Source organism: Macrobrachium nipponense, chromosome 31 (assembly GCF_015104395.2).
Source record: "Macrobrachium nipponense isolate FS-2020 chromosome 31, ASM1510439v2, whole genome shotgun sequence".
Lineage (NCBI taxonomy): Eukaryota > Metazoa > Arthropoda > Malacostraca > Decapoda > Palaemonidae > Macrobrachium > Macrobrachium nipponense.
This window is the reverse complement of record NC_061093.1, coordinates 24390567-24418066: the sequence shown is the minus strand read 5'-3', so window position 1 is coordinate 24418066 and position 27500 is coordinate 24390567. Positions and strand designations below refer to the sequence as shown.

Here is a 27500-nt window from a genome sequence, read left to right as displayed (position 1 = left end):
CTTACTATCAAATTCCGTTTCAGCACTGAATAACCTCGTAGGTCCCGGTGCTTGGCCTTAGGCTTAAATTCTATATTCTGTTCTGTTCTCTGTTTCTGTCTCTGGCTCTCTTTTGAATCACTTTTAATCGCCAAAAGTTGTGGATCGCACTACATACTAACTTGGAACAACGACTAGTAAGAACGACGTTCATGTAATTTCATTTTAATGACTAACTCATTCAGAGGGAAACTGTTCCCAGACGATGGCCTGCCCACGCAAAGCCTTCTTGTGTGCTGACACTGATCTTCACCATCCCCCCATAAAAAACAAATAAAAAACAGCCATGATAGTTGAATTTCGTCTTTTATTCATCTATTAATTCACTTGCTTATTTTCTCTGTACAACAGTCTGATTAACGAACGCAAAGTTGTCTCTTTAATTGCGTTTTCAAGGTCATGGAACAGCAAACGCACGCACGCAAACTCGATCGCACTTACAGCGCACCTAGCGCGCTGCATACCGCATTAACAATTCACAGCCCTTGAGCAACGGTTAGATAAGCTTAATATTCCACTCTGTTTGGAACAGCGCTTCCCCGTGAATCTTTAAGCGGACGAATCGGTTCCCCAGAGGAACTCATATCATACGGAGTCCCGGACGACAACATTATGTATGATTTCCTTGCCGCTCCAGCAGCCGTGTCATAAAACGAAGACATTTATTCTTAGTTTTTTTTTTCCTTTATCTGCTGTGATTTCTCGCTGAGTAGTAGTTGCCCAATGATATAAGAAAATCAACCATTTTCTTCTTCAGGTATTGTGACAGGTATGGTTGCTGATGTAGAGTACGGAATAAATAAATTGAAGTTATCGGTCTTTAAGCTTTTATAAGATTTCAGATTCCTGAGAAAGACCAATGGCCAAGGGTCACAAGCTAGTTCATTAATACATCAATAGGGGAAAGAAAACCCAATGGTAATAGAGTAACAATATATAATATAAATGAATTGTAATTCCTCCTTTGGGGACACTTAATGTAATTACTGTGACCAAAGGATTTAATTACGAAACAAATCGTTACTGATGACGATATTACGGCTGAAGAGCATTCACATGGAAAGTTACAAGGTAAACAAAAAGACCAAGAATACCATTTGGTGAATTGTCAAAAGTGTTAAAATCAGAGATAATCCAGGATAATCGGAGATCACACTGTCACAAATTAAAACAGTTTTAACAATAAGAGAAACGGAAGCTTTGTATGGCTAAGCTTCCGTTTCTTTTATGGTTAAGTCTGTTTTAGTTTGTGGCCGTGTGATCTCAAATCATCCTGGATTAGGAATGTTTGATTTTTACCCTTTAGGCAATTAACCGTCTGGTATTCTTGATCGTTTTGCTTACCTTGTCACTTTCTTTTCAACTGTATCTCATTTGTGGTATTCGCTTATATCATAAAGTCACGTGCATATACTGTGGTTTTTAGTCTTGTATATATATATATATATATATATAATATATATTATATATATATATATAATATATATATATATATATATATGTGTGTGTATATATATATAATATATATGTATGTTTGTCTACGCGTGATATAACTAGATATATATATGTATATATATATATATATATATATATATATATATATATATATATATATATACACACATAAATATATAAATTATATCACGTATAGACAAACATTCTTAACTTTCATTGGAAGTAAGTGGGCTGTACCTGAGTATAACTCAATAATTCTTGGGGTAATTCTGTCACGCACTGGAAGCGTAAATACATTCTCCTCATTTTTTTCTTTGTTCTGTGAATACTATTTTAGTAGATTCAAGGGAAATGTGATATCACTGATAACCCATTTCTTGCCCAGTATATGTGCATCATACCACTTTATATTCCGGGGAACTCAAACAAATGCCACGGGAATAACTTTCCGACGTTTCAACTACTTAAAATATCTCAACGTTTATTTTCCATACTAACGACGCTGAACTCTTCTTCATACAAAAATCATGTGTCGACTGAAATATTTTTTATTTTGCTGTAGTGCCTACTATTGCATTTTGGTACTGCTAATTATATTCGTCGTTAGGTAACATATGCAAGTTATAGACACAAGGAACGGTATATTTGTACCCGAATAAAAACTGGTCAGTAAAGAGGTATAAATTATAAGTTCTTAAATTGATTAGACCGAGTCCAGAAATCCATAATAGGTGTCATTGCCCTCGGCACCTAACCAAACTTAACCAGTGCAAGAGAGCAACGCCAAATCTAATATTATCTACTAAAAAAAAAGATAAAGAGAGAAAAAAATCAAATAACTAAACTTTTCGACGGTGCCGGAGTAAATGTAGGATCTTTGGTTAAGAAGTTTTGAGTTCGAATCATAAAGAATAATATAGTAAGTAAAGAGCTGTCTAGATAGGTAGATAGATAGAGAAATGGATAGAGATATAGACAGAGAAATGAATAGACCGAGAGACTGATAAATAGATTGAGAGACAGATAGATAGACACATACCCAGCGCAAGCAACTGTCAATCAGTCGAGAACGTGACGGGCCTGAAGGTCCCCGAATGAAATAAGCGCAAAGGAACAAGAAGGAAAAAAGAAGTCAGTCTCGTGTGTTCTGTCAGACGGGATCAGAATGACACTGGTTTTAAAGGAGAGGAAATCAGAAAAATCTTGGGATAGTAGAAGAGCGAGAGTCTGGCACAAAGACGAAGTTGAGAGCAAAGGGGAAAAAAAAAGGTGAGGATTTTAAGATTTTAAGGCTTCCTCGGGTGAGGTATGACTAGAATCTGACAGGAGGAGGTTGCATAGATCAGAAAGGGGATGTTACTCGATTAGAATTATTGGGAATCGATGAGAAAAGAATCTCGGACATAAAGCGGGGAAAAGGACCTTAATTGGCTGTATTTCCCATATGACCTACCCAGTAGACCGAGATGAAGACTTACTCTTTTATTTTCTAATTTTTTTTTTTTTTTTTGGGGGGGGGGGAATCTTAAAAGGGTTTCAGCTTTCAGTATAAAGTATAATTATAAATGTCAGGGAGACAGCGAAGAATGAATAAAAGAAAAGCAATCAGAGAGAGAGAGAGAGAGACGAGAGCGAGAGAGAGAGAGAGAGCGCGAGAGCGAGAGAGAGAGAGAGAGGGAGAGAGTTAGCGAGTGCGTGTGTATGTGTGCGAGTGGGTTTTGCGGGCGTGGAGACCATGCGCGGGTTCACTGCAGCGGCGGGCTGGAAGGGGGTCCAACCCGCTAGTGTGGGGCCGCCGTTGCTTGTGATCTGGCCGTATCGCCGCCGCGCTCGTCTGTGCCGTTGCCGCCGCCGCTAACTGCCTCGCGTTGTCGTCACCACAGCCACCAATAACACCAACCACCACCACCACCACCGCTACTACCATCCTTTGCGCTCTTTCATCATGTGGAAAGAGAGGGACCGCCTCCATGACGACCTTTACTCTTAAAAAAAGAAAAAAAGAAAAAAAAGCAGAAGAGGAAGAAGAAAAAATAATGAAAGGCAATCCAGTTTCCTTCCCCTAAGTTTAAGTCTGTTTGAACTTACGCTGCTTCCATTTACTTGACGGACCAATGTGACACTGGAAGATCTCTGGAAACGGCTGGAAAATTATTGGGACTTTTTTTTTCGTTTCTCTGTGGTTTCATTCTCGCTTCACGCTCCTCCTCCTCCTCCTCCTCCTCCTCGCCGTTAGGTTCAGATTTCATAAAGGTAATTAGCAGAGGACTCCTCCCACGGGTAATTAACATATCAAACAAAGACGTCTAAGAATAAAAAAAAAGAAAAGAAAAATGATTGTCCTGCAGTTCAAAAGCACCGGCACAACTAAATGAAAAGGAAGAATCTTTCCTCCAGGCAATTGAGGCCTCCCTTGAGACCACCGAAACCAGGAGAAAGGGGGGAGGAAAAGAGAAGGAAAAGAGGAAAGCGGAGGAAAGTGAGAGAGTGTGTGTAGCAGCAGCAGTGAAGTTCAGTCGGGAAAAAGACAGAGCACTGAGAAGGCGGCGCCGAATGTGAAGCAGAAACGGGAAAGAAATACACGGTTTCAAATCACTTCTGAAAATCCCCCACCACCCCACCCCACCCCGTAATACCAAGACACCCCCTCCCCCATTCTCACTTTGGCGCACCTAGCACTCGTTCCGGTATGTGCCCCCTCAGGCTTACGGTTCGGTATGCATCGGCAGAGGAAGTCAATAGAATATATAATGTAATACTATGTCCTCCTCAACAACTTCGATGTGACATTTGCGTGTAGTGTCTTTGCAACTCACACAGCTTCGTATTTATACTATGTTCAGCGCACAAATGATGTCTAGGTGTATAGTTATTCCGCGTCTGTGTTTACTAAGCAAGTGGAAGCCTTTAACGAGTAGCAGCAGTGTGATATAAATGAACGAACTTGTGTTGTCTGTCGTGTTTCAGGTTCTCTTAGCAGAGATTTTCTGCCACCAAGAAAATTGCCCCGCAACAACAGTCAAGTTCCGCGTGTTTTTGTAGCTGTCTTTTCCTTGATGTCAGCACGGCAAGATAAAAGAAGACAGAAGGAAAGAAAAAATTAGACATTAGAAAAAAAAAAACCCGCGTGTTCTAAAGATTCCTGTGGAAAACTTCTGTGAGTTTCATTCATTTAGATACGTAAAACTAAGACTTAAGAAAATTCCGGACGCAAAATCGTAGTCGAAACCGAGTGGAAGGAAGACAGATAAGACCCATCAACCTTCAGCCGGGAGAAAGTGTTATATCTAAAGTTTCCCAGAAAGATTGTCTATTTTTCGAAAAGTATTTTGGAAGATTTATTCTTTACCCCTGTTCTATTCTCTATCTCTCTCTCTTTCTCTCGCTCTTTCTCTCTATTCTTCGCTCGATTCCTCCATTACCTCTCTGATATCTTGTCCTATCCTTTATAACCTTCTCACCCTCCCGGAGGGCACAAACTTTTTACCTTAAAGGCCATTTGCTGACAGCCGTAGGGCAAAAGCCTAGCTCCTTATGAAGTTTCAGGACCTTTGCTCAAGAAATTATTGTTATTTGCTCAGAGAGTTTTTAAGTTTCGGGACCATTTGGGGTTTGGTTGGCGGAAGGACCCAGGGAGGAAAATAGGATGTCATTTCCGTCACTGACCTGAGAAGAATCTGATTTCAGTGGGAAACAAGAAATTTGCAAGCCACGCCAAAAGACTCGAGAATAATTTAGTGATGAAAGTCATTAGTGTGTCTCGAAAGCTAGGAAGTTCTGAAATGTAACTTTTATGAAAACAAGAGACAAAACAAAACAGCGTATCGAGCCACCGCCTCCCGGATCAACAACCAAAGAGCGGATGGTATAAGGACGCTAACCCTTTAACGTTACCTTTCAAGGATCACTTACCATGAGCCATAACTAACTCTGTATCTGAGCTGAGACAGAGAAGAGAATGTAATCCACAGATAAGTCACATCCTGATTGCAATAGAACGAATTAAACACGAGACTTTTCTTCGTCTCTCTTTCCCTTCCATTCCGTGGGTGGCACAAAATTTGACCTGAGCCCTCAGCCTCCCCGAAGGAAATCCATCACATCCATCTAGCGCCCGTCCCAAAAAGGACTCTGCCCCAAAATTGTCCTCCTTTCCGAGGCAATATGACGGGGTGGGGAAGAGGAGTGGATTGAAGCACTTTGTGGGCGTGAGTAGGAATTCCTGGGGCGTGGTTCGAAAGCCACTAGTGCCATGGGGATGGGCGTGATAGGCAAGGGCGGCTCCTGGCTACCCTGCCTAGCACTCCTCCTCGTCGTCATTTATCCAACCATTACTCACGCCCGAAGCAAAAAGGTCGATGTCTACGTGGCTGGATTTTTCCCGGTGAGTAAACAAAGTTTTCAGAATAAGTAAGAAATAGGAGAAGAAGAAGAAGAAGGGTGATCAAGGGTAAGATGTGTCATTTCTACAATTTAATCTTCTATAAGAATTCGATGGCTTTTAACCCGATGATATGGGTTCCTCATTCCAATTTCACGTACTACTTTTATCCAAACTCTTTCCGTATAATTTCTTATATTTCCAGGTTTGGAAATGAGAAAATAAATGTTATTGTAATTTTATTGTTTTTACTTATTAATGTTTTATTAGTCTCTCTCTCTCTCTCTCTCTCTCTCTCTCTCTCTCTCTCTCTCTCTCTCTCGGTTATTCGTCGTCATATTGATCCATCGGTAACCTTATGATTATTTCATGAGTATTTCTCCATCTCCAGTCTCTCTAGACGTTTGTATGCTTGTTCGTGTAATCTGCACTCGCAAATTCATTTGTGATACTCCCTGCTACTTGCTTGTAACATAAATGTCCCCCCCCTATTTATTCATTTGTAGATTTATTGCCTTAGCTTACCTATTGATTTGAGGTCAATTTGATTAACTCTGAAAGGGAATGCTATTTCTCGTTCTTTTCACAATATATTGTTATGTAACATCAGAACTTTCCCTTTCTTACCAGACAAGGAATGATTTCAGTTATAAAATTTTCCAGTTAAAAATTCAGCCATCTTCCTTCGACCACATAATGACGCCTTGCGTGCTTGCATACCGTCACGCTGTATTCTGAAAGCAGTACTTGGCGTCCCGAAAGCCCCCCCATTGATACGCAGATGCATGCTAATGTCATTGACATTTAATCTCGATCTGGTCCCTTTCATGGCTTGGTCACCCCCTTTGATGTTTCCAGAAACATAATGAGATATTTTTTTATTCTCTTCACGTTTGGACTTTGCCTTTACACTTGGTTGTTCTGTGTTGAAGATTTTTCACGTTCAGTGACATCACATTACTGGTAATTGCTGTGTTGTGTTTACATCTGATGGAGCTTGCGAATTACCTGCTGTTGAATACGAAGGATTGCGAGGTCTTGTGCATTCTTCCCTCAGGGAAAGGTGAGTGAGGTCCTCGATGAGTATCAGTCATTTTTCCTTTGAATTCTTAGACCTCAACGTCAAACTTTGTTGATTAACTCATATATGTACGCCACCTGAAAAACTAGTCTCGCTGTAAAGATATGACTCAACTGGGAGAAATGTGAAGGTTTCCCTTTTACTTACGTACATAACTTCCAAACATGAGTGTCAGGAAGATGTAAATTTATTTATTGGAATCAAGACATAAACATATCGGAAGATTTGCGATTTTATCTACCTTCTTATATAACTTCTGGACACAGATGCCTGGAAGATTTCAATTCATATCTTTGAATCATGTAATGTGCTGAGGTACATTTCATTACTACCTTAACCTGATATTTCTTGTTGCAATGGAATACCAAAAACAGTCTTAATATGGATGTTTTTTAATGATTCCAGTCATTGTATTTCTGACATGGTATATCGCTCGAGCAACAGTATTAGACATTTTTTTTGAAGAATATATTATAGAGAGAGAGAGAGAGAGAGAGAGAGAGAGAGAGAGAGAGAGAGAGAGAGAGAGAGAGAGAGAGAGTTATAAGCAAAACGGACTTGATAAGGGAAATTTAGTTCAATTAAAAGTATTTGGAAATGAATTTCTCTCTTTCCGTGCACAAACACAAACACATACATATATACATACATGCATATATCTGTGTATAATGTATATATATGCATACACACAACACACACACACACATATATATATATATATATATTATATATAGATATATATATATATATATATGATATATATATATATATATCTCAGATCACACTCTCACACTATATACACACACACACACACACACACATATATATATATATAATATTATATATATATATATATATATATATACGTATATATATACGTATATAGACGCTTTCTGAATCTTAACTAGAATCCTGTAACTAACATCTTGATATCGGCAACCCATCCAAAAATTGACTAGACCTAACTTTGCTTAAATTTGCCAATCAATAGCCCAGTAATAAAGTAGATTTCAAACACACACACACACACACACAAACATGTAGGAATGAGACATCAAATGCGCACTTATGCAAATGCAGTCGCCCATCTATACCCACACTCACACGCATAGATCCCCACAAATAACGCACGTACTTAGTACACACACACATTATAAAGCGTGCACGTGAATGAATGTATGCTTCATGTATACGTACGTATACATACGGTTTACATTGAATGCGTGTCTAATTGTCATCTTTTGCGTCTTATTTTACCTTGTTGTCATACACCTATATGTGTTTCACATCTACCCATATATATATATATATATATATATTATATAGATATACTTATATATATATATATATATATATATATATACTATGTATATACTTATCATATATATATATATATATATATATATATATACTATATATTATATATATATATATATATATATATCCTTACATCTACGGTAGAAACGTAATTGAAGCAGGGACTTGGAACAATTACTTTCAATTTCACACTGAATATAATAGAAGCTGACAGTCCTTTGTATACAGAAACAGAAAAAGGGGGCGGGGTTACAGTTTATTAATCTGGGTGGCGTGTTTCTTTAAGCGAGGATCCTTATCTCTTTTGCTTAAAGAACACACCACCGGCCAGAATAACAAACCGTAAGTCAAGTTCTATTGTACTCGGTGTGAACTTGAAAATGTAGAATATACTGCGAAAGTACTTGTTCCAAGTCCCAGTTTCACGTACCTGTCTTCGTGTCATACATTCGATATATATATATATATATATATATATATAGTATATATATATATATATATAATATATGTATATATATATATATATATATATATATATATTTATACATACATACATATATACATACATACATACATACATATATCTATCCCATTCCCTCACATTGAATTAGCACCCTCATTAGAAGATGCTCTTAGAAGCCAGAGGAGGTTTCCAGGACAAAACCCTCAAATGATCTCTTTGCTCATAACGTATTGAGACACTCCAGATAAATAAGAGGGAAGGTGATATGTGAATGATTTTGTTTGAGGCAGGCGAATAATTAACCAGAATGAACGAAGGAGTGGTTCGTTATTTGAACTGGTAAAGCGTAGGGATTCTTCCCCTGTGCCGAAGTCATTGTACTTTGAAGCAGTTATATATTTGGAGATAATTCACAAAATTATTTGTCTTCGGCAATGCTACAGGTTTTCAGGGTGTATGTAGTGTTTTATATGGAAACAAATAATATGTGTGATGAACAAAAGTTTATATCAGTGTATTTGCACACACATTCTGAGACCAACAAAAAAACAAACACTTACTCACATGTGTGTGGTTTGTTGTGATTATAAATGTTTATAATTACTCACTTACCCCTTGATTTTCCCAGTTGTATTCGTGTTTTGTATGTTTGTGTGGCATGTGTGAGCACTGTTACCCACTTCATATCTTTTCCAATATGATGTTAGCATAAATCTTTTTACTAGAAAATGGGGTTAATGGAGAAAGAATTGCAAGGTAATTTTTCTGCATTATTTGCTTCAGCTTACTATTCATTAATAGTTATTGTATATCGTACCGATTCGTCACTGTCTCTAAAAACATCAAATATCCACTTCTGAATACAAGTTATCATTTTCATGTAATTTCTTTTACAGATTTCGATAAAAGAATTTGTATTTCATTCCTCTTTCAGAGACTGATGCGTGAAATTTGCCGTGAATAGTATTTACATTTACTTTCCTTTTCCTTTCATCTTTATAATAACAAAGAATTTCCATAAGTTTATCGTTGTTTTCATGGCATTTATGAAATAAATTAGAAAAACTGGCAGTAATAAGCATTTTGCTCCTAAACCCAATGAAAATACGTTTCCTTAATATTTTTTCCACAATATTTATGGCATTTTAAAAGATCTTATGCTTTAAGATATTGAAATATTTAATGACCAGTTAAACTGAGGACAAGGAATATGTCCAGCCAAGTCATTCAGTGACTATCTTCCTTATTCCTATGACGTTCTTTGGTAACATTCGTTAGTTATTTATTACGATAAGTAAGGGCTATGCCTACAAGATTGCCTATTGACAAATGGGTAATCGATGAGTTAACGTCTATAGTCACCAAAATTTAAAATCACAAAGATGCAGCATTATAACATTTAAACGACTTGCCCCTTACACTCAGAATTGTTTAACAGTCATGCACATTGTCATCTGCTAGATTACAGTTGTTGATATTCATTTATTTATGAAAACAAGGTCATGAGCTGTTACGCAACTTATTATAAGGTAAGACTGAATGAATATATGAATTTATTAGTATGGGATGCAAAAATATTTAACTTGATCAGATACCGGTATGTAATAAACAGGAATTTATTCATAATTTCCACAGAACTGGTCTCTTAATCTAATTCATTTTGTGAAGAGCTATTTTCCACAATTATGAAGTGGGCTTCATTTGTCTTACTGGTAACTGGAGCGTTATATTTTAAGCAAATGCTGGAATCATATTTTACAAAAATAACTGGTCAGCACTTCGTTTATTCCATAGATCTGGTCTGAAAGCGCTTAAAGCAACTGTGAGGAATTTTGCTCAATATTATCAGAGGATTTTGTACCTATGCGCATTTCACTATCCCATAAGTGAACGGGCTTACGATTTTTTTTTTAGTATTCGCAAACGCATTCCTCAGCGAGTTTCCAGTTTTACTTATTTGAAGCTTTGCTCATTTAAATTTACCAACAAATTGTGATCCTTAGAAGGGTTACTGTACATGTTCTGAAGTCACGGTAACAGACAAAGTAAGCTGTCCTTTCTAAAGTCCTTTGTACAGAGGTGAAAACCAGGGGTTATCACCAGTGTGTGGCTGTTTCTGAAGCATAAGACATGAGAAGAGATGCCTCAAGCGTTACGATACTCTCTCTCTCTCTCTCTCTCTCTCTCTCTCTCTCTCTCTCTCTCTCAGTAACCATTGTGTATGAACAGTTTCTGTAAAAGTGACAAAATTATCTTTTAATCAACGATGCCGTTTCGTTTTATTTTCTGCGAGCATTCAGCATCATGGCCTGAAAAAAAAGAGCATCAATTCAGATCATCTTTCTTAATATCAGCTTCCAAGAAAGGTCGAGTGACGCTATCCACTTTCGATATTAGCAAATTTGGCTTTTTGCTTTTCCTTTGCTTTCATGATGAAAAGCTAGCACGAAACTCATTGGCAACTCATTTAAATATTTCGTTTGGAAATAAGTGAGATTTGTTTGACGCTTGCATTATCACTGATTTAGGCAAATATTCTCAACAGAGCGAACTTATGCACGTGTGTGTGTGTGTGTGTGTGTGTGTGTGTGCGCACAAGCGTGAGTCAATTCTTTTCAAGAGTTTTTTGTCTCAATGAAATGTTATCATAAGAGTAAAACTGAAATCTCACTCTCATTTCCAAGCGAAACGTGTAAATTGATAACTAATAACTTTCATATTAAGCTTTCCGTCATAAAAGCAAAGGAAAAGCAAAAAGCGCAGCTTGCTAATATCGAAAGTGGATTAGGTCATTCGACCATTCTTGGAAGCTGGTATTAAGAAAAAGTGATCTGAATTGGAACACTTTTTTTTTCAGGCCATGATGCTGAATGCTCAAAGAAAATAAAATGAAACACAGGATCGTTGATTAAAAGGGAATTTTTGTCTCTTACAGTGAAACTGTTCATCTACAATGTTAGTCTGGTCAACGAGAGAGAGAGAGAGAGAGAGAGAGAGAGAGAGAGATATCAGTAACATATGAGCCGGTTTCTCTCTTGTTTTATGCTTCTGAGACAGCTGTGCACTGGTAATGAATGACCCTTGGTTTCACATCTGTAAAGAAGACTTTAGAAAGGACGTTTGTCTTTGCGTGTGTGTGTGCGTCCGCGCGCGTGTGTATATGTATATGTATGCGATAACTCCTTGCTTTCGAAGTTTCGGTATTCATATTATATACGAATGTTGTAGCAATGTCGTCCAATATTTTAAAGCTTAACTATCCGGTCCCTTGCACTGACATAACTCACTCGCAACAACTAAAGCACGCCGTTAGGCGACTCCTGCATTGCGCTCTGTGTTTCATCCCCAGTTGTCCGCCAACAACCACCAATATTTTGTGATTCCAACAATTCACCGATTTACTTTGCGTGTCTGGTTTCCCTGGGTGTTAAATGTATTCCTTCCTCGGAGAGGCTTAAGTGATCATCTGCGCTCCATAGAACTTTATCCCCACAATCTCATGGAATTACCTACCCTAGACGATGCTGATGCTAACTAAATCTTGCTCTTAACCGACGTCTTACTAAAATACGTCTATCAATTTACGTAGCGTATTGGCTTCATTATTATTATTATTATTATTATTATTATTATTATTATTATTATTATTATTATTAAGAAGAGAGATGAATTTTATGGCTGTACCTAGCAAGCTCCATAGAGCAGAATTTACATATCGAAAACGGGATGAAATAAAAAAAAAATTGCATGTCGAGGAACAATGCTCTATTTTATTTATTCGTGTTCTCTCTCTCTCTCTCTCTCTCTCTCTCTCTCTCTCTCTCTCTCTCTCTCTCTCTCTCTCTCTCGGTTACCAGTGAAGGTATTTCATCAGGCATCTGTATGATTGTTTTAATGCCTAAAGCAGGCTACTACTCATTTGTCATAGACCAAACGACTCAAATGGACATCCTTCCCCTCTGACTTTCCTTAAACACTTTGATGTAATTGATTTAAATCAAATCAATTTTGATTAATTACTCAGATTTCTGGTGAATCTTATTCTGCCCATTTTGGGGAGGAATCTCTCTTTACTACGATCATGTTGTAAGTCCTATAAAATGTCAGAATTATTATTTTTTTATTGAAGTATGCTTGTGCTCTTGTGTTTTGGTCTTTATTTTTTTTTTTTTTTACTCCGTTCTCTTATGTTGATTAATTAATTTTAACCTATCTTGTTCTCTATTTACTTTGTCTATTTTCTTTACTTTTTCTATTTTCTTTAGGTCTTTGTATGCCAAATCATATTTTTTTCAGGTTCAGTACCGATATTTTTGTTTAAGTGCCTTTTTTTTCTCTACAGAATTTTTTTTTAAAGAATTCTTTATTTTCTTCTTTACAAGCTTCTCTCTTGTCGATAGCTCTGTTCTCTCATTACCAAATCTCATTTAACAGTATTAACTGTAAAGCATTCGGCTAATATATATGTTCTTGCTTGACCTTGTAATTATCACATATCGTGAGCGCAAAGAACCCGATCTTTTTTTAAAGGCAAATAACTCCATTGTAGTCGGTATCTAATTCTTCGTATGAACCTCCTCGCATAGTTTCATGTTTACTGTTGTTATTGATATTTTGCAGTCACGAACATACTGAGTTCCCAAGCAAGGGAAATGAGTGGAAGCCTTAATTTTAGAGTTTTAGAGTCAAATCCGGAGTCTTTTAACGTGGGATACTAAGGTCAGATAATCGTAGAAACTTATAGGAATTGTAGTACAGCGAAACTTTGTTTCTATGCATAAATTATCATTATAACTGTGTACAAAAAACAAAGAAAATAATTTCGTCTATATAGATTTTTTCACTCAGTCAGTTAGGTGTTCTATAGTGTATTTCCGATGCTATGCAGATCAAGCTATTTAAGTTTCTATTAATTACTTTATTCTTTTATCAATCTATCTAGTATCTTTAAAAAGGTATTATGAACTGCAAAAGCAAATGCTGTTAGAATGGAACCACTAAAATTCAGTATACTATTTCTTTGAATTTACTTTTTACTTCGTAACAGCAGCAAAATATTGCAGAAATTAATCGATGAATAACAACTTCATGTGTAATTACTAGCTAAAATAGTCCAATATATCAATTGATGCACCGGGTATAAATTTATACAAAACCTTAAATATCAAGTTACTTACTGCTCCATTTTATATTGCTTTTCCTCTTCACAGACTTTTCCACTTCTTATCATTTTCATTATCTTGCGATCACTCTATCTCCTAATCTCCTCCCTCACCCGTCTCCTCCTCCTCCTTATCTTCGTTTTTCTTCTGCTCTCATTGCCGCTACAACATTTTTCAGATTCTCTCTCCTATCTGGGATTAAAATAAGAGATTCCTTTTCGTCTCCCGTCCATCCTGATACCTCTGATCTCAGGGTACGTCTGGATGCTCCGAGGCATCCCGGAGGGAGATTTGTGAGGGATATTTCTCAATGCTATCAATTCCTATTTTCTTGGCATTGTCTCAGTTTTACGAATTCCTGCAGATCGCTTTACATTTCCATCCTTGGCCATTCTTCTTTCGAAAATGTTCTTTCAACTGATGCATCTTGTTTCAGGGTGGTGTGGGTATACTCTGGTGTTAAATATGTTATTTCTGTGCTTATCTATTACATAAAAGGTTCTCTCGTTGCCTATCTGTTGCATAGAACGCTATATGCAAAGGGGATGCATCTACCTGTTGGAATGTTGTTTTGATGGGTTGTAAATAACTAATAATTCGGCAAATGATTCCTCCCTGCCTTTCAATCATTGCGTCACTAGCAGGCCGTAAAACCATCGACAAAAAGTAGTAAAACGCTCCTTAAATGAAAGGAATGCATTATCACCTCTTCCCCTTTCGTACCTTCCCCTTCACACCTACCCAAAAGAATAATTACAACTGTTGTTACTCGTAGTACACTGGCTTTAGCCTCGAGAGAGAGGTGTTGGCCAATGAAATGACCCTCGAGACTTCGTGTTGATAATGGGTTCAGCAGTGTCAAGCACTGGCACCATTGCACTCTTGCCATCACGCACTGCCACGCGCTGTGCAACAGCAAGTCTCCGGTGCTGTGTAACACCAAGTCTCTGAAGAAGAGATCTATGTCTTTGGCTTCTGTCGCTAGCGTAGTCTCTTTAGATGCTCTGAACGCATTTGATTCTCCGGTACGTTTAATAGGGCGTCGCGTCATTGCTTCAGGAGCCCAACAGGGGAAATGCTCAAGTGTTACACAACACTTGCTGTTTTCGCTCACTGCCAAGGGACGTTGCCTCGTGACAGTGATGTTGATGGCTTTCTTGTCTGAATATTCTGTGTATGTCTTTCTAAGCACTGCATATGAACGTATATATCTATCTATCTATCTATCTATCATCTATATATATATACGTATATATCATATATATATATATATATATATATATATATATATATGTGTGTGTGTGTGTGTGTGTGTGTATGTGTGTGTGTGTTGTGTGGGTGTGTTTATGTGACTGGAAAATAAAAAAATGTTCTGTTACAAAACAGAATTCCATCTAATAAACGGAGCCCATAAACGCCAAAATAGAAATAAGTACTATATTTCAGAGACTACTGTGTCTTTCTCAGGTAGCTGATTATCTACTTGAAGAGTAGAGGACAACAGTCTCTGAAATATAGTACTTATTTTCTATACTTTGGCGTTTTTATGGCTCCTTTTATTATTATTATTATTATTATTATTATTATTATATTATTATATTATATATATATATATATAGTATATATATATATATATACAAATATATATATCTATATATATATATATATATATATATATATATATATATATATATATATATATATATATATATATATATATATGCAGTGACTCACTGCCACGTTCAACCTGGGCGGGCAGGGACACATCATCCGCCCAGCACACAATCACACGTATTGTATTCCACAAGATTTTGCATCCCATCTAACTAACTCTTACAACACTTACTTTGCATCCTTTGCTTTGCTTTTTCAAGACAGAATGACAGAATGTAGCACTGGAGTGATTAAATTGTAAGGCATGCGTTAAACAACAGATAATCGGTGACTTAATGCGTAATATGTAAATGTTTTCATCAAGTATTTTGTCGATATACTAACTCTCCTAGGGTTTCTTATTTTGGTGGTACCTAAACTCTTTCCTTCCACTTCTCAATAGATGAAACTGATTTTTTGACGTTCAAAACGTTGTAGTAAATGTAGCTTGATCTAAAATAAAGACATCATGGAGATGTATTTCCTATTTCAGTAGACTTTTCTCTCTCTCTCTCTCTCTCTCTCTCTCTCTCTCTCTTTTTCTATGAAGGGTTTTTCATGGAAATTATTTGTGTTCGCTAAAAAACAATTTCCTATTCGAAAAATACTGGTATGTTTCCCATTATGTATGTACATGTATATAATATATATATATATATGTATATATATATATATATATATATATATATATATATATATATATATATATATACGTATATATATATATATATATATATATATATATATATATATATATATATGTGTGTGTGTGTGTGTGTGTGTGGAGGGTTTGTGTGTGTATGTGTGTGAATGTCTGTAAATATATACGTCTATGTATGTATGTCTACTTTATATATATAAACTTCTTGAATATTGAATAAACCCATATCAGCAAGAGCGCATTTATTTCTCCGAAAAGCAAAAGTCTCTATGGCATACACAAGAAACCGTTTTCAGCCGTAGCTGGAAGGCCATATTGATCCTTTACAAGAGAGACCCGGCCAACGAAATGTTGAGAACAAAATACTGATTCCCTGATTGTGCAGTCCAAATGAGATCCCATTTTGAGAGTTTCGTTCTGTCCTTGTTTCTTTTTTTATTTATTTCTTTTCTTTTTTTGGTCATCTGCTTCTACACGGAAAAATCTTTAGTGTGGAAGGAAAAGTTACAGAGAGAGAGAGAGAGAGAGAGAGAGAGAGAGAGAGAGAGAGAGAGAGAGATCGCTCTTTTAATGTGACGCTTTTATTTATCAATTTTTCATTTTGATCATCTGCTTTTACACGAATATATCTCCAGTGTTGAAGGAATATTTAGAGAGAGAGAAACACACAGAGACAGACAGACAGACAGACGGACAGAGGTAACTCCGTTTTCACGTGACCTTCCTCATAGTATACGGCATAAGATCTACATTAAGCCTAATGAATTGAATAAGTGTGTAATCCTAAATATTAAATGAATTTCGTAGTGTACGCAATGTACAACAACAATCATATATCTATGGTAATAACATATTCACCTGCAATTATATGTATGTAAGTATATCATTCATACACACGTATACAATGCACACTTTCCTGAAGTAGTTCCTAGGAATTGCATGTCTGTTATTAACTATTCATCAACATTCCGCGCTTGATCGGCTTCGTAGATATTATTTAATTAATTTATTTCAAGATTGATAGAATCATCTAAATTTCATGAAAGCACCCCGCTTTTATTATGAAAGAAAAATGAAAAGGAAGATTCCAGTAAATACGTATTCTCTTTGAAGTATGCGAATTGAGTCTCAGTAATAAATATCTTGTGAAGTTCTTGTCATTTTCTCATTTGTAAGCTTTGCAAAGATAAAAAAATTAATATTTTCTGTTATCTAAAGGATTTTTTAAAAGAAATTATGTGTATAAAAATCCCATTAACCTAATCATGCCATTATGTATTTGATTATGTGAGCGAAGAAACATGAAAATCCAGTAATTGCATTTAGATACTGACTACTGAACTATATTTCTGAATAAAGAATAGACCAATCGATAAATATATGTATTCTCCTTTTAATCAAGCTTTTCTGAGTAATCTGTCTTTACATAATTTTCATAAGAGCTCAAAAATGTCTTTACATGGATCTGCATAGTTATAGTTTCCAGGAAATTCTCATGGCCTGGAAAGTTTATCAGGTTATCCTCAATTTCAAGCTTTCTAAAAATGTAAACATTGACCTTACAATTTAAGTATATTTCCTAATTCAGTAGATCAATATGTCTGTCGGTATACTTTACCCCCCACCTCTCTCTCTCTCTCTCTCTCTCTCTCTCTCTCTCTCTCTCTCTCTCTCTCTCTCTCTCTCTCTCTCTCTCTCTCTCGGAGGGGTTTTCATGAATTGACTTCCGTTATCTAAAAATTAAATTCTTTTACGAAAAATACTGCTATGTTCTGTATTTTGTCTATCTATCTATCAGTCAAGATTTTCTAAATCAATCAGTCTTTATATAATCCGCATAAGAGCTGATAAATATCTTAACAGGGATTCTCTTGGCCTCTCAAGCTTATCAGGTTATCCTGAATGTCAGGCTTTTCTCTAAAAATTTAAATATTGACGTTACAATTTAAACATAGCAGTCTACAATGAGTATTCTAGTTTAGTGTAGAAGTGATACAGAGCACTGTCTTCAGTCGTCATTTCATTATTTGACATTTATAGTTCAGTTTCCAATCCTTGATCTAGGTTACTCCGGCCTGGAGAGTGCTTGCCATAATAAGTCGTCGTTTTAAATGTTATCTTTCTAGTTAGGAAAAATAGTGTTATTCAATGTACATATTTCAACTTATTTAATCTGTCATGGTTAAATTTAGAAGCTACGTCTTCATCCTCTCTCTCTCTCTCTCTCTCTCTCTCTCTCTCTCTCTCTCTCTCTCTCTCTTCTATGTCTCAGTAGTGAATGCAGCAAATGTCATGTGATTGCTCTTATTTTTGGTTAATTACTTTCTCTCAACTTATTCCCCTTTTGCGTAATTTCATCTACCTGGTCTTGGTTGAATTAGTTAGAAGGTATGCCATCTGATCATTATTGTGTTAAAAATTTTTGTAAAGTTATATATTTCTATATATTTAACTGTTATTTATTATTGCCATTCAATATGTTTTATATACTCAACTATGCTAATAGGATTAGTAACTTTACAAGTCGTCCCTTCTTTAAATTTATTGTTTGTGTAAATCCTATTTCTAAAATTTTTGCACAAAAGTAATACACTCGTTTGTGTTTAATTTTAACTAATAATGGCTTAACGAGTGCTGAGTAAAAATGTTACCTGGCATGATTTAATATTCAGTAAATCCGTGTTGAATACTCAAAATGTAGACTCATTAAAAGTCAGAACGTAGGCTCATGTTCAACATTTTATACTCATTAACATAATTCTTTTTAGTCCTTCATACTTTAGCGGTACCCTGCTTAGTGTTATGCCTTCCAGTATCAGCACTTGGTGATACTTTTTGTGGTGATAAGGATAACTACATTAAATATCATTTCATTCATCTAAACGTAAGTGACCTATACACATCTATGCATTTTTAAAACGGATTTTTAAAAAGGTTATGTATTATAACTGCAATTGTGATTATACCTTAACAGGACGGTTATTACTTTCATTTGAAGATCCCTTCTTTTTACCTTGTATACACACACACACACACACACACACACACACACACACACACACATATATATATATATATATATATATATATATATATATATATATATATATATATATATATATATAGTAAAGGAGTATTCGAAGAGGAAATAGCTGGAATGTTGGTCCACTGGAACTCAAAGGAGGCTTTTAATTTGCTTTTATGGCGAAGCACAAATTGAGTGTGTTAGAGTCCTTCATATTCGGAGGCTAACAAGTAGGGGGAGGGAGGTGGTCCTCCCCACGCCCTTAAACCCTACCTGCTCCCTCCCCTCACTTAGCCAACGTCATCAGAGCTTCCGACAGCGGCGGGACTTCAAAAGCAGAATTCTGTTCCCGTTCGCTTAGTGAATAGGTCAGTGAATGAAGGCAGGTTGTTCATAGCTTTTACTGTTGGCTGTTGGCATTACGTCCTCCTGAAGGCACGCACACAGGTGCGCACGCGAGCGGAGTTCGTGTGCTTTGTGCATTCCGAAAGAGCCTTTCAAGTGTACACATGAGGAGCTTACTTGTGATGAGGACCGAAGAAGATCAACTTCCCATGTAGTTAGTATTGAATGCTAATGAAGTGTTGAAACCTTCCAGGAAGTTTTGAAAAAGGAGAGAGCATTTCTATTGATATGAAGAGTTTCTCTTCTCCCTCCTAATATAAAAGTAGTCAGAAACTATATTTCAAATATAAAAATATAATATACATCCCTATCACTCTCTCACATAGAAATATCAATTACGTAAGGTAATTGATTGTAGGAAACAATAAACCAATTTATTTTGCAAAAGTATATTCAACACTAAAAATAAGCTTAATGGAACAAAGCTATCTTTAGGTGGTTCTTCTGAATAATAGTAAGTATATATATATATATATATATATATTATATATATATATGTATATATATATATATATATATATATATATATATATATATATAGTTTTGAGGGCACGACTCTAATGCCCTCAGTTTTAGCGGTTGCTTTAAGGTCCATTTAGCTTTTGTTGACTTGAGCAGTCAATCGCTGAGTTGGCAAATAAAGCAGTTTTGCTCTGTTACACTTACGGTTAGAAGAAACCTCGTCCCATTACTCTCTGCGTATATGTATAGATTATATATATATATATATATATATATATATATATATATATATATATATTATCATATATGGTATATATGTATATGTATATATATATATATATATATATATATATCTATATATACTATATATATATATATATATATATATATATCTATTTTTAAGTGCGTGCCTGACTGTATTCGTGCAGAAAACTATGGAGAGAAGTATGTGAGGTACTCGATTAGATCAGTCTTACTTAATTATCATAACTGACTTTTCGTGACGAGTGGCTATTACCAAAGAATCATATTCTCTCACGTCATCAATAAGTAATTAGCATACTGCAATTCACTACCAGAAAAAGTCTGGAAATGAGAACCTTCGGATGGTGCGTGCCGGGGCAGGAAGTTCTAAAGATCTACTCATATTCGTATCAATTATGTTTCCCATGGGATGAGTTGGTGTTCGTGCGAGTCAATATTCATGAGTCATTCACGATTTGCTTTCATGAATAATGAAAGAGAGCGTATACACTTGAGTACCTACGCGCCCAAACCCAGGTGATTATTCCCCGGAACTTGGGCTCCTGTTAGGTAACGCGTGGCGGACGACTCCCAGCACGACAATATTGGATACACACAGTAACGATGACAATTATCATGTTTGAATTATGCAATGTCAATATCACGAGGTTTAAAGGAGGTTTTCTACTTAATTGATAACTTATTGATAGACAAGAAATACCTGCTTATATGTAACTCCAACGACTATTCTTAAAAAAGATGAAATATCGAGTGATATGGGTTAAAAAAAGATTGAAAATGAATTGAGTGGAAAGTACATATTCTATTTAGTTTTATCAGTAGTTGTGAATACTACTGAAATATCTCACGAATATAAAACATTCGTTAAGGGATAGGTTTCTCTAAGAAGATTCGTTTCCATCCAGTGTCCAATTCAGTGCAGTAAGAAAGGCGATAATTGACCTCAATTTATTCTTTGCATACATTCAAGGAATTTCAGTTTGAAAGGCCATCTTCTAAGGCTTCTATATTTCCCTCTGTGGACTAAGCTCCCTTTACACGCCATTTCCAAAAGTCTCGCCCACTTCCTGGAAATTCTTGCGAGTCGCTCCTCTTCTTCAAGCGACGATTCCACGAATCTCATTTCGGTTTTTCGGCATCGGTCAAGAGCCTCTGATGCCGCAATATTTACATCAGCAGCTGAGCCACGTCCGGTTATTCTTCCGGATGGGAGCTTAGCTCTGTTTGTCAGATTTTTTTTTTTTTTTTTTTTTTTTTTTTGGCATTTTCAAGGAAGAGATATGCTACATTCAACCTTGTTCGTGAAGGGTTTATCTTTCTTATTACATCAGGAATTATAGTTGTCTGCAATACATTCATATTCTTATGGGTTTAGAGGAGTGTCGACTGAATGCTGAAGAAAGATCCAAGCAAATTTTAGTTGTAATTGACTTCGTTTTATTTGTTAAAATATTTAGGCAATTTAATCTTTCATGAATACTAAGCCATTTTGGATAGTTATAAGTTGTCGTTATGGAATTAATACTTTTCTCAAGAGCAATTTTGATATAAGGTTACATAAAAAAGTGCCTTTTTTAATTTTCTTAACTCCAGAAAACATCATTAGGTGACGCCATTGTATTATACGTGCAATTCTCTAATCTCTGGGTGATTAAAGTTTACCCAGGCTTTTAAAACTTAGCACTAACAAAGAAAGATTGCGCTTATGTATAGAAGTCTTTGCAAAAACATATATTGCAGAGAACACTTTTTCCAATAAATATTTCCTGTCCTGCCTAATTTGGTGATAGCAATTTAGTTAAGAGAGCTCCTCTCCATCGTTTTTTTATTTTCTTTATATTTCTTTGGATGTTATTAAACTGACCTGCAGAGAGACGAGACATGAAACAAAAGAAACCTGGCAAACATTTGAAACAACAACCCACGCATTTTTAATTAAGTGACCATTTTAGTCAACACTTTACCTAATTCCTTTTGCTCATTATATTCATTTTTGAAATAGACTCGATCCTCCTGCGGTGAGCATGTCCCGGAGATTTCCGCCGTTGAAAACTGCTGGCGCCTTTTCGTCCCCGCGAAAGCACACAAAAGCGTCGCCAGAGACCATTCAGACTCAAGTGGAGCTCGATTGGCATTCAGGGACGGCAGTGCCAGCCGCCTGCACACCTGCCGCTCATCTGCGTTATTGGCAGTCTGGAGGCAGTACTTGGCACTCGAGCCTTCTTGTCCCGTGCCATTCTTTCGGTAGATGTAACGCCTGTTGAGTGGCACGTGCATTTATGAGTCTCATTCAGGGTGTTCACGCCATTTAGGCGAAAAATATGGTGGCGGAAGGGAGCGTAGTATCCGGTCAAGACGGAAGTATTTTCCTACTTGTTGGGCTCCTTTTTTTTTTCTTTTTCTTTTTAGATTCCGTGTGTGCACAATTGATAATCTGGCTTCGTCCTTCCTAATATATAAATAAATACAGTCACACACACACTCACACACAAACACATATATATACACACACACACAAATATATATATATATATATATATACATATATATATATATATATATATATATATATATACATATATGGTTTTCACAAGGATAAGGTAAAAGGCATCAGTATAGACGTTTTCATATATTTAATAAGCACTTGTTCCTTCTTCAGGGGACCCTGTGCACTTAGGATGTGCATAATAAATACGCGGAAGCGTAATTAATGTCTCTCTCTCTCTCTCTCTCTCTCTCTCTCTCTCTCTCTCTCTCTCTCTCTCTCTCTCTCTATATATATATATATATATATATATATATATATATATATATATATATATATATATATATATATATAGATATATAGTGTGTGTGTGGGGTGTGTTTAATAGTTTTAACTACCTATATGTGAACAGTAGTCATTACATAATAATTGATTTTCCAAGACGACTATTATTACCATATTTCATTTCTTCCAGATAGAGAGATATACTGAAGTCCATAAAAATAATATCATTTAAAATTCTACTATATCGATCATTCACTGCTATCGTCCCGCACCTTGCATTAAACTGGATGCCAATACATTCTCTGTAATTTAAGTTTTGTTCATTGATATACCGAAGCACAGCGTTCTTCTGCACCATTCCCCTTCTGAAGCGTTCGTAGTTAATGCATTCGATGGAATCTTGTTCATAAACCGTGATTGATATCCCCTGTTCTTCATTACAAAATCTCCTCTTCGATACCGCAGTGGCTTAGAAAATCTGCAGGTGATAGTGCATATCCGTAATATAGGATGAAAGGAAGGGTGACAGACTGCTAATGTTTTCTTAACGCTTTAGTAAAATCCCTCGAAAAATATTCACAGTTTTCGCTCACGAATTGACGAACAAACCCATTCCTGGATTCTCTGGCGTTCGATCAGATGGTGACCTTCTGTTTATGTAAACATTTCGGTTCGCAAAATGGGTTTTCTTTGTTTTCTGGCACGTGAGAAGAGTTGCGTGGTGGTGCAAAATGGAAAAGGAGAGAGAGAGAGAGAGAGAGAGAGAGAGAGAGAGAGAGAGAGAGAGAGAGTCAGTCATAAACTGAAGTGATAGATTTTTTAATTGAAAGTGCTGAAATATAGAAATCGCTTACACTTATTAATATCATGCACAGTAGGGTCATATTCACTACAGTTAATCAATTTTGTATGTTTTTTATAGTTGAGGTACGTTCAGTTGGTAGTAAAGTAGAAAAAATGGGATGTTATGTCATTCTTTTGTTTAATTATAAGAGACAGAGATAAAAGAATATAGAATTTTTTTCTAATTGTAACACAGATGTTATGATTTCAGAATTTTTTACATACAAACAAAACAGTCGCACATAGCTGCAGCCTTTATTTATCAGTAAATGGTGTCGTGCCTTTATTAATATATGTACAATTGCAATAAAACTCGTCATTATTATCCCAAGCACGAATGTTGTACCTATAATCTAAAATGCGGCCATTAACGTCTCCAACTACCAAGCACAGAAGAACTAAAACAGGAAAAATAAGAGAAAATGATGCTAACGTTAGCAAAGCAAGCACTCAACAAGTAGCGCTTGGAAGGGAACAGACTTCTTGCACAGACCCACCTCGTTCCTGACGAACTATTCCAAGTGCTTACCATAGCGACATTAACGGTAATGAGTCCCAGTCCTTAGTAACAGCCTTCATCAATAATTCGGAAGATAATCACTCCGGGAAGAGAACAGCAAGGACGCGCGATTAGCCCCTCCTGGGCTGGTCACTTCCTAGTCACTTCTTCTTGGTTGTTTGTTTTATCGATTCGGAGATTCGGCACCTGTGTGTGTTTACCATATTATGATAATGTATTGGTATCAGAATAAATCTACAGTTATGGCCTTGTCCTGATGAATACAGATGTGGTATGTGCAGTTTTGTGTTAGAAACTGGAAGTTACTGGGAAGAGGAATATGCGTAATGATATACACACCATAGTCTTGTTTTATAATTTGGTTCAAACTTCAGATAATCAATACGGTATTTTCAAACACATATATACATCAAGAGCTTCGTATCTGAATATGCTATTTCTCCATCAAGGATTCTTCTTTGTATAAATATTTTCAGTTAAGAATTCTACTTAAAAATAGTTTCCTGAAATAATATATATATACACACACACACACACATATATATATATCTATATATATATATATATATATTATCTATAGATATATATATTAATATCGTTAAAACCTGTCCTGAACTGAACAAATCGTTGGTTCCCTGACTGAAACTAATCAATTGTCTTTCAGGCTCCGGTAGAGCATTTAATTACCTCTTAATTTGACAGTGATTAGGGTTTAATGGCAGCCTGTAAATGACATTATTTAAGAAAAACAGAACGGATATACGTATTAGGTGGCCTACTTATAGGTCTTTGTAGGCATGTGTATGTGTAGCTGCTAGCGTATTAATGAAATTAAACATATATATTTTTTTTTCTTTTCTTGTGAGTATGTGTGTAGCCTTAGCATATACAAAAAATATATAAAGTACAATAGTTTACCATTTATCTTGTTAGCAAAGATACAAAACAGTAGATATCATTGTTATCCAATTTCTGTTTTTTCTATTTTATTTACCCCATTTTCCGTTTTCTATCATAGACTTGGTCTTAAAAACCTTAAGAAAAAGAACAACGTCTGTTCTTAAGGATGAACTTCATTGTTAAGTACAAGTGATATGCTTCAATTTTTCTAGATTTTTATATCAAAATGGAACTCTTAGCTTTGTTTGAATTATCCTCTCTTTCTTCCTTCCCATTGATTTCCCAGAGGTAAGTGTTCTTTTGTTAGGGTTATGAAGTCTTTAACCAGTTTTCACTGGGCGTTAGTAGGGCGTTCAAATAGAAAATCGAGTGATAATCTAATCCTATCATATAATGGAAAGAGCCATCGTGCCTTTCTAAACTTCAGAAATGAATTTTGGCCGGCTATCTGTGAAGTTGGTAATATAATCCGGAAATAGATCAGCTTGGGAGAACAAGTATCAACTCCTGGAATAACGGAGCGAAACATAGCTTCTTTCTCTTTCGAAAGTAATTATTCTATTATCTTCAATTAAAATATATCAGCTAATTCGCTTCGCGTTTGGCCTTCAAATTTAACGGATGGTTTGTGTGTGTGTGTGTATGTGTGTGTGCGTTATCAGAACAGGAAGTTATGCATTTATGCCTATTTTACTTCTGAAAAGACTATTTACTTGAGGGTCTCAGCACTCGCGGAAGGGCACGAGAATGTTATTTAAAATAATATATATTTTACTGGACGAGCATACTGTACTTCAGCATGATAAAAAAGGCCATAACGAAAACTTTTAAAAAATGCCGCGACAGAGGGTTGAAGAAACTGCTTGATTTTCAGCATAGTAAATTTGGTTTCTGTCTCGTCTTCATGACTTATTCTTTCACGTATCATAAAAGGAAATTCATCCGCAAAATGAAAAGAAAAATGTTTGGATTTCCGAATGAAGTAAAAAGATTGTTTGATTATAATGTAAGGATATCTCTTTCCTATTGGTTTAGTAATATTTTAATTTATTCTTCGCTTTTTCTAACCACGACCAGCCATATTTTTTTTTCGGGACTATCGACCATCGAGTCCTAAAAGGAGGTACAAGAAATAAACAAATAAAAAAACCATTATGGAAAAATGGCTCTGTCTTTTTTGTTCATTTGTATTTCCTACAAGGTTTCAATTAGTTTTATGTTTCATTATTTTGGCGATCATTTCTACCACTGCTACCGCCGACCTTCTTCCATCTACTGCTACTAATGATTATGATACTGATGCTGATGATGCCAGTGGTTATGATAATTATTTTACAAGATCAAATACTATGTAGGAATAAAAAACACGATTATCCACAACAGAACTGAGAAGGTAATTTAGTTTATCCACTTGATTTTCTAGTTCGACCTATTCAGAAATGATTTCGGCTATCGCACTATCATCTCTTGCAATAAACAGAATATAGGTCAACTGTAAAAAAAGTATATCATTGTTCTTTTGTCGGAACACCTGCTTTTCTCTGAAAAGTTTCAGTCGACCCTCCGGCATCTATCTGCCACGATTCAGACTCGGAGGAATTTATCGACCGTCTGAATTGCCCTATCCACTACCTGTGGTCGATATCGACCACTTCGAAGACTTGTGCTCGAACGCTAAACTTTAGTGAAAGGGAGCTGAACCCCCTTCTTCATCTCTCCATTTATTTTTCTTTCGATTTTGTGTGAAATGATTGGGGGGAACTGATGCACAACGGGGAGATGATCAAGTAAAGATGCTATCAGAACCTGACCGAAGTAACCTAACCTAACACAGGAGCCTTTACCGACCCGAGATCCGGCCACATTCCTACTCGCCAACCCCACCCCCACCCCCGCCCCCCTAAAAAAATATGATACAATGCAACGCACTAATTCTTGACATACGTTCCTTTTGATATCTAGGAAGAATCAAGCATCTAGCAGAGCGTAAATTAGCTTCATTATTTTTCTTCTCACATTTTCTAGAAGACTAAGAAGACTAAACCTTTATATTTCTTTCCTGCAAAATGCAAGCAAGAGGTAGTAGTCCGATAACTGGG

At 36.0% G+C, this 27500-nt stretch overlaps 1 protein-coding gene across 1 annotated transcript in view; it reads left to right on the top strand.

Moving 5' to 3' along the window:
• The first annotated feature begins 3245 nt into the window (after positions 1-3245).
• LOC135206695 (uncharacterized) overlaps positions 3246-27500 on the top strand; it is a 197476-nt gene continuing 173221 nt past the window's right edge. The window contains 1 exon segment of the mRNA XM_064238117.1: positions 3246-5878. Coding sequence (XP_064094187.1) covers positions 5747-5878 — 132 coding nt within the window. The 5' untranslated portion in view covers positions 3246-5746.